At 61.2% G+C, this 11603-nt stretch overlaps 1 protein-coding gene across 1 annotated transcript in view; it reads left to right on the top strand.

Annotated features, from left to right (window-relative positions):
* SEC16A (SEC16 homolog A, endoplasmic reticulum export factor) overlaps positions 1-11316 on the top strand; it is a 44672-nt gene extending 33356 nt beyond the window's left edge. Inside the window, 11 exon segments of the mRNA XM_027766283.1 lie at positions 59-232; positions 897-979; positions 2659-2805; positions 4873-4950; positions 5127-5183; positions 5338-5449; positions 5850-5990; positions 6211-6305; positions 8548-8607; positions 9349-9408; positions 9921-11316. Coding sequence (XP_027622084.1) covers positions 59-232; positions 897-979; positions 2659-2805; positions 4873-4950; positions 5127-5183; positions 5338-5449; positions 5850-5990; positions 6211-6305; positions 8548-8607; positions 9349-9408; positions 9921-9983 — 1070 coding nt within the window. The 3' untranslated portion in view covers positions 9984-11316.
* Positions 11317-11603: the final 287 nt, after the last annotated feature.

Here is an 11603-nt window from a genome sequence, read left to right as displayed (position 1 = left end):
CCGGCAGGAAACGTGCGGGCTGGCGCGGTCCCCTGCCTCTCCCCGCTGTACCACGCAGCCCCACAGATGCTGCCTGATGGCCTTCCGGCCAGCCCTGCCCAGATGCCCGTGTTCCCGGAGCCCCCCCGGCCCGATCCTGCAGTGCTGTTCCCAGGGCCTGGCCTCCCGCCTGGATCCCCATCTCTCCCGGAAGGTGGACACCTGCTCCAGGAGGCCAGGAGTCAGGGCCCAGGTGGGTCTGCCGAGGTGCAGGTTGGTCTTGAGGGATGACTAACCAGAGGCAGGTATCTTTGGAGCTTGAGCCCGGTCCTGTTGTCTGCATGGGGCTCCGAGTCCCAGGAGCTGTAGCTGACGGGCGGGAGCCTCACAGCCTCGCACTGCAGTGTCAGTACTGGTTGCTCCTGCGTCCCGGCTTTTGTCACGGTGAGGCTGAAGTGGCTACTTGGTGTGATGAGATGGCCCCCTCGCGGGTCGCGAGTCCCTCGTGAGGTGCCGGGTTGTGTACTCCTGTCTGGAGGCTGAGTGTGGTGAGTCTGTCCCCGTCAGCCTCTGTCTGCACATGGCGGGACAAAGCCCGCACCGAGAGTCAGGCATGCTGGTGGCGGCACAGGCAGGATGCTGGCGTGGACCACGTGTGTGTGAGCCGGGACCTGCACCTGTGGTCCTAGCCATGAGGGTCATGCTTGGCGAGGCCCTGCCCTCTGCCCTGCTCCCTTTCTTGGGCCCCTCTTCCCATTAAATACGTGAGTGACGAAGGGACCTCCGCTCGCCCAGCCTTTCCAGTCTGATGTGCCAGCCGGGAGCAGTCATGCTCGCCTTGCTTGGTGTGCACACACGCCTGCCCCTCCGGCCCGAGCCCAGCGGCACCGAGGTCACGGGCGCCCCTTCCTTGGCAGGAGCAGTGCCGCGGGAGTCACCGGTGAGAGGCTTGCGTTCGGAGCTGCGCCAGGAGGAGTTTGGCGGGAGCTTCGCACACCGGGTACTTGCCTTCCCTGCTGCCATTGCTCACCAGGCTCATGGAAGGCCCCACGCTGCATCCCCAGCTGTGAGCAGGAAGATGACAGAAATGAGGAAATCGCCTTCCAAAGTGGTCTTAACGGGTGCTTTTGGAAGAGGCGATGAAGGCGTAGTTAGGGAAGACCAGCTGCAGACGGCTCAGTGTTAGAAGTTTTTAGGAGCCAGCTGGCGCTGTGTGGGGGAGAGCAGCTAGATCCCCCACGCCCACTGTGTGGTCCCGGGTCCTGGGCCTGGTGGTTTGGAAAAGCACTGGGTACGCGGTACGTGTGTGCACGTCCAGAATCCCAGCAGGAGGGGAGATGGAGGAGAGGGCGTTGCTGGTGGCCATCGCTCTGCCCCCCCCCCCCCCCCCGTGCTTTCTCACCACCCCAGCACACGTGACGTCTGGCAGCAGAACAAGTCACTAAGCAGAGGGCACCCAAGTATGACGTCACCATGTCTGTTCTCCTGAGTGGAGAGCTGATTTCGGCCCCTCTTTGTCTACACTGGAACCCCTAACGTTGGCTGGTTTTTCTGAAATCAGGGCCCCTTTGTCAGGTCTGTCAGCTGTGGGGCCCCACTGCGGTGTGTGGGCAGGCTGCTGCCCGGACCTTCTCTACAGACCCCAGCTCCCAGCTCTTCACGGCCTCTCAAGCCCTGTGGGCCACTGTGTGGTCTGCAGTCCCAAATGTTCTGTCCTTGAAACGCTAAAATGAGGGTAGAACTGCATTGAAAGTGCTGCCTTAACCCGAGGACACCTCCCATCCCCTCCTACTGGCCAGAATGTCCATGTACTCGCGGCCATACTGCAGCCCCTCCCATTTCCTGTTGGGATTTTGGGTGCACACGCAGTGTCTGGCAGTTTCTAGATCGCGGGAGCTGGAATGTGAGCCACAGTCAGCCACGTGGGATCTGGCTCTCTTAGCCACTAGGCCATGAAGCCATTCCAGTCATGGCATTTGTGAAACTGTTTCTTGTTATTGTTTTTAATTTTAGGGTTTTTTGTTTTTGTTTTTGCTCTAGGGGTGTGCACTCCCCCGAGAGAGAAAGAGAGAGAGTGAGAAGTCACCCCATGGGGTGGACGGCCACACTGCAGTCCCTTCTCCCCCCTCTCTTTAGAATTTTGGGAATGAACGCACTTGCATGTTTTTCAAGCTGCTGCATCTGGGACTCGAACCATGAAGTCAGCCACGTGGGATCCGGTGCCTTAACTATACCACCTGCTGGCCCTAAAAATTGTTTTAGCTGCTAAGATGCCTACTACCAGGCCAGCGGGTGGCATGTCGGTTAAGGTTGCTGGATTCCCACGTGGCTGACCGTGATTTGAATCCCGGACCTGGCGGCTTGTACCTCTGGTCAAAAAAGACGATAACAAATGGAATTAAATACATAAATCTTAAAAAAAAAAAAAGCCCTCTGCCAGCCCTAGCCAGCCCTGCCTCAGCGCGTACACACAGCGCACACTCATGGTCCTCACTGGCCAGGGCGTCGCTGAGACTCCTCGGCGTGTGAGGTAGTTGGGCCGTGGGGACTCCAAGCCATTTCACCAGCCCTGCTGTCTTCCTGGTCGGGAGTCCCCCGCCTTCCAGTGTTCTGGGAAGCACTCCTGGCAGGTACAGACCAAGAGCCCCAGGAGAGCCTCCCTGCCTTGTCTTGGGACAGGTGTCAAGGGCGTCGCAGGACTCTGAGATCCTCTCTGGGTGGGACTCTGCCAACTCGGTACCCATGCAGCCTCCACTGTCTTTGACCTCTGCCCCGGAAGTGAAGAGACCTCCACAGGCAGTGAAGGCAGCCAAGGAATCAAAGAAGGTACAGCGTGGCCCAGCCCAGGCTGCCCTTGCCAGCCGGGCAGGGAGGGCTGGGCGGGTCTAGAAGCTGCGCGGCTGCCCAGAGGCCTCACCCCTCCAGATGTCACAGGCTAGGAAGAGGCGTGGTTCTGTTTGTGTTCTTTTACATTTCTTTCTTTATTCGACGTCATTTTCCAGCCACTGGGTCCGGGACTCGAACTAGGGTCGGCCGTGTGGGAATCTAGCACTTTAATCCCCACGGCAGCTGCTGGCCCCCCGTGTGTTTTTAAATTAAGCTGAGTGTTTCTGAGTCGTTCCGAGGTGGTCAGACGTGTGGTCAGGTGTGTCCTGTGTAGCTGCACTATAGGAGCCCGTGTGGGTGCACGTGCTTGTGACTGCCAGCCAGCTCGGCCTCAGGCCCTCCCTCGCGGCCTGCCCAGAGGAGGCAGAGGGCAGCGGCTCACTCGCTCGCAGTGCTCCGGCCACAGGCCTGGAGGCTCTCCCGGTCGGCTCTGGCGGCAGCAATTGTAAGCCCCTGGCTCGGGTGTGCGTCCAGGGTGGGGCTTGCGGGCCATGGGTGGCTGTGGGGAGGGCGCAGACGGCTCCCAGCAGGCACAGTGAGCCACAGTCCCGCAGCAGAGGTGGGCAGTTGGCCTGCCCGGGCTGCAGCCTGGGCATTGCCGTCCTTGCCGCAGGCTTGTCCCTGTCCTCTGTGTCCTGCGTAGCACCTATGAGGCTCGTCTGGTTTTGGGTCTGTCCATGGTGGGGCCAGCCCGGTTAGCCGCGGGGGTTGTGGTCTCCTCTCATTCCATAGGCACTTCCCTCAGCGGCATCTTCTGAAGGACGTGGCCCTTTCCTTCAGGAGACCCATACCGGGGCCTCCTCTGACAGCTAGTGTCGCGAGAGGGGACACGGTAGCTCAGGACATTCATGCAGGCCCAGCTGTCTGTCGGGCACACACACCTGGCAGTGTGGCCTGGCAGACTGGAACCACACCCGGGGATGCCAGGCATGGCAGCACACCTGCCATCCCAGCTCCCTGACCGGCTGAGGGAGGAGGCTTGCAAACACAGTGAATTCATCTAAAAAAGGAAAAGTGAGACCAGCAGATAGCATAACGGCTACATCGCTGGACTCCCACGTAGTCAACTGTGATTCGAGTCCCAGACCTGGTGGCTTAAAGCTCACACCGGGCGCATGTGCGTGCACGCCCAAGATCCTAAGGGGAGAATGGAGAAGGGATTGCGCGTGGCCGTCTCCCCGGGGAGTGATTTCTCGCTTACTGCGTCTTGTCTCTGTCTCTTTGGCGAGCTCACGTGCCCTATGGCAGAAATCTCTCTCTCAAAACAAGGGAGAGGTGCGTGCCTTGTGGAACGGGATGTGTCGGCAGACCATAAGCAGACAGTGTGGCAGCCTCCCAGGTAGAGGGCAGGTGTCTTGGTAGGGCAGAGTCAGAACTGAGAGGAGCTGCCTGCATGTCCTTCTCGACCGAGATGAGGTTGCAGTGTGTGAAGAGTCAAGCAGGTTCTTCATGGGGACCAGCAGTTAGCGTAATGGCTCTGTCGCTGGACTCCCAAGTTGTCGACCGCGGTTCACGTCCCGGACCCGGTGGCTTAAAACTCACAGCGGGCGCATGTGCGTGCATGCCCAAGATCCTGGGAGGAGAATGGAGGAGAAGGGATTGCGGCGTGACCATCCCCCCTGGGGGGTGATTTCTCATTTTCTGTCTCTATGTCTCTGTCTGGTGCACGCACGCGCCCTATAGTGAAAACCTCTCAAAAAAAAAGAGTTCTTCTGTCGTGGGTCTCCCTGCAGGGCCTCTTCCCAAGGGCTCCACGCTGACTCTCAGCCGCCTCCCACTCGTGGGTGTCGGGGCTCACCGGTCAGCACGCAGACAGGGCAAGCTCCTAAAGCCACTCACTGGTGAGCTCACACCGGGCTGCACGGCCACCAGCCCCCGCAGCCACCCTCTGTCCACCGTCACTACTGTGTCTCTGGGGCTCCCCGTACACGGGGAGCACACCGTCCCCCACCTGGCTGCGTGCCCAGCACAGTGGCCCAAAGGCTGCCCCCCGGGTTTTGTGTTTAGAGTGAATCCTGGTTCTCCCGGTGGCTGCCTAGCAAAAGAAGGACGGAAGCCTATCTGCCGGACGACAAGAACAAGTCGGTGAGCGTGGCGGCGCGGTGGGCGTTGAGGCCTACAGCCGGCTATTCGTCCGGCGGTCTATACGGCGCGTCCCGGGTCAGAGCAGACGTGGGCAGGGGGTCCCGAAGATGTAAAGCGCTGTCAGATTCTGGCTCTGTTTGGCCTCTGACTATCTTTGCTTTTTAAAATTTTGGCAGATTGTTTGGGATGAAAAGAAAAACCAGTGGGTGAATCTAAACGAACCGGAAGAGGAGGTGAGCCACAACCTGGGTGTCTGCTCTGAGCAGCGGGACGGGCCTTGCCACTCCCACCCCTGGTGGGCTTGTGGGCACCTCGTGGGCCTCCCCGGCTACCCCAGGGGGTGCTGGTACAGGGAGCAGGTCTCTGAGGCTGCTTTTCCCTCCGCAGAAGAAGGCTCCGCCCCCACCTCCCACATCCTTTCCCAAGGCCCCGCAAGCTGGACCCACTGGGCCTGCAGGCCCCCCCCGAGCCTCCGTGAATGTGTTTTCTAGAAAAGCAGGTAACAGTCCCCCTAGAAATCAGAGCTGACCGCTCCTCACCCTGCAGACACGCTGCTGCGTTGGGCGTGGGCCGAGACTTAGGGCAAGATGGTGGCCAGCGACAGTCTGTGGGGAGATGCCTGTTCTCCAGGGTGTGGAGACGTCCCACAGCCGGCCGTGGTGCTGGAGGGTGGCCCGTGGGCATAGGGTACCTGGTCGGTCAGGACGGCACGCCGTGGTGCGCCACGACGGAAACCCCAGCTGGGGTCTGCCGACCGGTCCGCAGAGACCCCTCCTTGCCCAGTGGGACCACGCGGTGGGCTTCCTTGCATCCTGCTGGAGCTTCTGCCGTGTAGAGGGGCTGTTGGGAGTTGGAGCCATCTGACGCAGGACTGGGACCTGCCCCGCCCCCCTTTGCAGCCGGAACCAGAGCACGCTATGTGGACATCCTGAACCCGAGCGGGGCCCCGCGGAGCGACACGGCGGCTCCTGCTCCTGCAGAGCTGTTTGCACCACTCGCCCCACTCCCGATCCCTTCCAACTTGTTTGCACCTACCTCAGGTAGGCAGCACGGGCTGCACCCTCAGCTTCCTGCCCTGGCCCGGCTCTCTGGCCAGGTGCCTCAGCCTCAGCTCCCTCAGAAAGAAGGGCCCGCTGTACTCTCCTCCCGGCTTTACCCTTTCCTCCCGCACGCACACCTGCAGCCCTCCTCAGGTTATCATACAGGAGACCCAGGGGCGCTTCGGATGACTGATGGCCCCTTGTGCATTCTCATTCACAGACACTGAGGAGCCACAGTCTGGGGATGGGGCTGGCAGGGAAGGGCAGGGGCCAGCTGGGGGTCAGGCCAGCCTGGAGTCCGCCCTGGAACCCAAGGTGAGCAGTGTGTGGCAGGAGGGAGGGAGCCGGGCACCTGGGGAGACTTCCCAGTCCTGCCAGAGGCAGGCCCGCACCTGCCTCGAGCTAGCACCTGGCACGTGTGCAGAGGATGTTGTGCTCCGATGTTCGAAACGTGTGCGAGGGAGTGGGACGGTGGGGCTGGGGGGTGGGGAGTCTGCGTCATGGGGACAGTTTCCGTTTGGGAAGGTGGGAAAGCCTTGGAGCTGGCGAGTCGTGGTGCAGCTGCATGGCAGGGTGGGTGCTCGGTGCCGTGGGCGCACACCGCAGGCAGGCCCGGCCACCAGGGCACATCCTGCTGGGAAGTTGCACCTTGGGCCAGAACCACATGGAAGGCCTGGCTTTGATTTCTGGCCCAGCCCAAAGGCCGGGCATAGGGGTGAACCTGTGGTCCCAACTGGGAGGCTGAGGCCAGAGGCTGCGACGACTCTGTTCTTAGAGAGGTCACGGTTGAAAGTCTAAGAGGACAGAGAAAGAATCAGTTCCTTGGGGGAAAATGAAGAAGTCCCAGCGACAGAAGGTCAGAAAAGTATTATATCTTTCCCTGAAAGCCGACACAGGCCCAGGGAAAGCCGAGCGGCTTGGAGCTCAGTCTCTGTGTTGGGCAGATGGCGGTGCGTTCTGGTCCCATCCCTTAACCTCGTCGAGCTCAGCTCCTGCCTCCGTACAGCAGGGGTCTCGAGGCTGTGAGGGCTGGGCTGCAGCCCCTATAGCTGTGCCGGCCACACAGGAGGAGCCAGGAAGTGCTGGGTCCCGGGTCTGGAGCCCACAGCCTGTGGAGTGGGGTCTCACACGGGCCCTGGGCTCCTCACAACCTTCCTTGGGAGTGTTTTACATGGAAGCGGCCAGTTGGTAATCTGGGCCGGAGGGATAGTGCAGTATTTTTCGTTTATGATTTGTCAGAGAGACAAATCAGAGGAGAGAAAGGGCCTGGGGTGGGGTGTGGTCAGGCCACAGCCCTCCTCCGCCTCCACCCTGTCCAGATCTGGGGCCTGTGCAGATATGCACACACGCACACCTGGTGTGCTCAAGCTGCCGGGGCCAGGACTCGAACTACATGGTTGCCTGTGTCGACCATGTGGGATCCAGCTCCTATGACTACCAGGCCATGGAGCTGACTCTCTTTTTTCTGTTTTTTTTTTTTTTTCTTTCTTCCTTTTATGAGAGAAAGGGAACAAGCAGACACTCTGGACAGGGCTCTGCCGCCACCCCCCAATCTCCCAGTGGTCCGGCCCACAGGTGTGCGGACTGGCGCCTGCGTCCATGCCCACCCAGGGTCTAGACCCGGGCCTCCACACGGCTCCAGCACCAGGAGCAGCTCCCTGTCACCCGTGCCACTACGGCGTGTCCTTCAGCTTTTTCTACTTGGTGTGAGACTGACAGTCCCAGGACCTGCTGGTTGCTGTGCTCTGTTCCCTGGCGGGTTCTAAGTTGTACACACACTGCCGCCCCAGGTTCTGAACTCCCACCTGCAGACTGGACAGTCTGTGGTGAGAGGTGAGGACTGGGTGTGGGCGCCCCTGCAACCCTGCCTAAGCCAGGTGTCCTTCCTGTCTACCTGGCCCTCCTTTAAAAACAGGTTAACGATGGTGACCAGCAGTTAGCGTAAAGGCTATGTCGCTGGACTCCCATGTAGCCGACCACGGTTCGAGTCCCGGACCTGGTGGCTTAAACTCACCAGGCGCGTGTGCATGCATGCCCAAGATCCCGAGAGGAGAATGGAAAAGGGATTGTGGTGTGGCCATCCCCCCGGGGTGATTTCTCGCTCGCTGTCTCTGTCTCTCTGTCTTTCTGGTGAGTGCACATGCCCTATAGCAGAAACCTCCAAAACTTAAAAAAAAAAAAAGTTAATGAGTTGGGGGGAAAGGCAGCTTAGACACAAAAGCAGTAGGAACGTGTTGTATTCCTTAAAAAAAGAATTTTAGCCAAACTGTTCCGAGCGCCAAGCAGGGTGTGAGAGGCGTGGGCCCTCAGCATCCCTCCGCGGGCAGCTGTCCTCAGGTTTCCTGACGGAGCTGGCTCAGGCCAGAGGCTCGCCAGACCCCACAACCGTCCCTCAGAGCTGAGAGCTGTTCCTTAAGCACTTCCCAGCTACCTCTGGCTTTTCCTGTTGGAATTACTTGACCTGTTTGCATCACGAAACTTGCGGAACCCAGCTGACGGCGGGCCCAGGCGTGCGTGCCCTCACCTGCCTGTCCTGTGTGTTCTTGCTGTTTTGTAGCTCTCGCGCTGTAGTTCACTGAGCTCGTTATCGCGGGAAGTCAGCCAGCACCTTAATCAGGTACCCGTGGCTGGCGGGTTCCACCTCGCGTAGTCCCTCCCGAGCTGGCACTGGCCCGGCCCGTGTGCGCCGTAGCTGCCGTAGCGCCTACCTGCCCGGCCCACCCCCCCTGACCTCGTGAGGCCGTGACTAAGTGGCCTTCCTTTCAGTGGCCTCGAGGGGCTCACAGTAGATAGGCAGATGTGACGATCACACCCTGGGCAGTAGCAGAGGGACAGTGCCACTTGGTGCTTCCTAAATCGGCTTTTCTGACTGGGCCTGGGGCTCAGCCTCCCTGCAAGAGGCTCCTTGGGGGTTCTCCCCTAGAGGAAGGTCTCTTGTCTCACAGGCAAGCAGGAGGCCATGACGGGGCCAACCTGGGGCCAGTAGCAGGGGATGGCCACTCCAAGGGTTGTCCCCCGGCTGGCGGAAAGGCTCAGCATGCATTTCTCCCTGCGGCCTAACTGGACGCTCCTGCCGCAGTGACCAGGGCACCCCACCGCACAAACCACCGCACATGCACACACACACGCGCCGTCCCAGTGCCGTGCCCGCATCCCGGCCTGGGGTGCCGAGGCCTGTGCTCTGCATGCCGCTCTGGCCCCTGCCCTCTGGGAGCTGGGCAGTAGCTAGATCCCGTGGTGCCCGAAGGGTCGTCCACTTGCTTCCGCAGCCTGTGCAAGTGTGTCGTGAAGCAAGGCCCAGGGTCTGTCTGCACGGCCTGCACGGGGCCTTGCTGAGGTGTCCTTCCTGTGTTCTCAGGTTCCTGGTGACCACCCCCTGCCCCCGGTGCCCTTCCACACCCCTGCTCAGCTGGCTCAGGTGAGCGGCCCCCTCTTCCCCCACATACGCTGTCCCGCAGCCTCACTGCTCCGGGGGGGTAGTCAGGTTTGCTCCCCAGCTCCTCTTTGCAGTCCAGGGTGCAGATCTGGGGGCGAGCTTCTGGGGGCGTGTTACAGGCAGCGGCCGCTGGTCCTCCTCTCTCTTCAGAGGCCACGCCTCTGAATTCATGGCTGGTTTTGCCATTGAGCCCCACTTAGCTCAGTGCCAGCCTGCCATCACTACCTCTTGACTCCATGGGGTCAGGCACTTCTCTGGGTGTCCTACAGTCGGGAGTGAGGACTCGGGTTCCCCTGCCCACTCCGCCTGGCACTCCCGCCCTGGGACTACCTGAGTGCTGAGTGCACGCTGCTTCCCGAATGGCTGGCTGCTTCCCTGGCGTGATTTCCGCCTCGTGCGTGGTGTGTCTGCAAGGTCTGCTGCCCTGCCCGCTGTCCCTGGGTGCACTCACCCTGGGGTGGACAGCAGGGTCAGTGCCATTCCTTTTGTTTCAGGCCTCTGCCATGCTGGGAGCTGCAGGCCAGGGAGGACTGGCCAGGGGAAGCACCCAGCGTTGACCTCAGGCCCCTGCCGTGGATCCGCACTGGAGCACGAGGGTACTTTGCTGTCCCCAGCCCACCTGCCTCCCGCCTTGGTCTCGTCTGCCCTCAGCGGACACAGCAGCCTCTCGGGGCCGGTCCTTCTCTGCAGCTCCCCCTCACCGCCCACCTTTATGAGTTATTGTGAAAATCGGTTCCACAGTTCCTGTCACATGCTGGATGGGGAGAGTAAAGTCTCACTCGGTCTTCCTCTGAAAGATTGTCGGTTTCCTGGTCACCGAGGGTGACCTAGGGGTGTGATGCTCCCAGTCACCAAGGAGCATCCCGGCGAGTGGTGGGTCTCTGCTGTAAGAGGGCAGTGCTCAAAGGTGTCAGGGTCCCTCACAACCATCCATGCACCTGAGCCACCTGGGTCCCACAGCCCCTTTCAGAGGTCGGGAGAGGAGTGAGCATTCCACTTGAGGCAGCAGGGCCCCTCCACGGGGCGGGTGGCTCACCTGCACCGGTGATGTGGCACAGCTCGGCGGAACCGTAGGCTTGCCTGGCACTAGTGCACGGGGTCGGAGAGGCCCTGGTTCTGTCCTGTGGCCTAGTCAAGACCCTAGGTGACCTCGTGCCCCGCCCACCTGCAAGGCAAGACTCCGTCTCTGGAGCGAGCCTGGAGCTGCCGTCGGATCGGCCAGCAGTGCCAGTTCCATCTGGGTCTTGTCCGCACCGAGCGTTCTGGCCAGACTCCGTGTCAGAACCGTCTGCGTGGCCACGCCGTGAGCACTGCTCTTCCCAGGAGTGGCCGGCCAGTGCCAGGTGACACGCTTTCTCTCGCCTGGGCCACCTTGCAGAGGGGGTCAGCGCCATCTCTACTACCTTCTCGGGAGACCGTTTCTGCTGCGTCTCCTCGCCCCAGGTCTGGGCAGTGACCTGCTGGCTCGGCCCTGGAGCTATGAGGAAGACCTCTTCCTGGCCTCCAAGCTTTAAGGCTTCGTCGACTGTTTGCAAGACGGTTCACATCCTCCTTAAGACTGAAGAGGATTCCGTTATTTATGAAACTGCACAGACAAGCCTCCGCAGCGCTGTGGGGACTCCCGCTCCGGTGCGGCAGAGGCTCGAGAGCGCCCTCCCCAGTGCTGTCCACTCTTGTCCTTGTCAGTGAGAGTCCTGTCCCATGTCCCTGTGATCCCTGGGACCTGCAGCTGCTGGTCCCTGCGGGCCTCTGCCACCCGGCCCAGCCCTGCCCTTTGGTGTCAACTGCCAACACTTTGATTGGAGAAGCTTCCTCCGGGAGAAGCTGCTATTTTTCCTAAATGCAAATTGTTACACTGCAGATTGTTAAATAAACTATTTTGCGCTCTCAGGCCCTTTCCCTGCGGTCTCCTTTGGCGTGGTGGAAGCCAGTGGGTGCAGGTGGCCCCTGGGCTGGAAGCTAGGCCAACCGCCCCCCTCCCGGCTCCCCCTCCCCGCTCCTGCTCCCGGCGCTGCCGCGCGGTCCTCCTGCCGCCAGGGGCCGCTGCGGAAGGTACGGGGTTGGGCCAGGTCGGGCCGGTGCGTCGTGGGCGGAGCCCGCGCGGGCTCTGGTCGCGGAGGGAGCCGGGGCGCGGGCTGGGCGGTCGTTGCTCTCGGGGCTGTGGCCGGTCCCTCGGC

Source organism: Tupaia chinensis, unplaced genomic scaffold (assembly GCF_000334495.1).
Source record: "Tupaia chinensis unplaced genomic scaffold, TupChi_1.0 Scaffold142100_1, whole genome shotgun sequence".
Lineage (NCBI taxonomy): Eukaryota > Metazoa > Chordata > Mammalia > Scandentia > Tupaiidae > Tupaia > Tupaia belangeri.
This window is presented reverse-complemented; position numbering and strand designations above follow the sequence as displayed.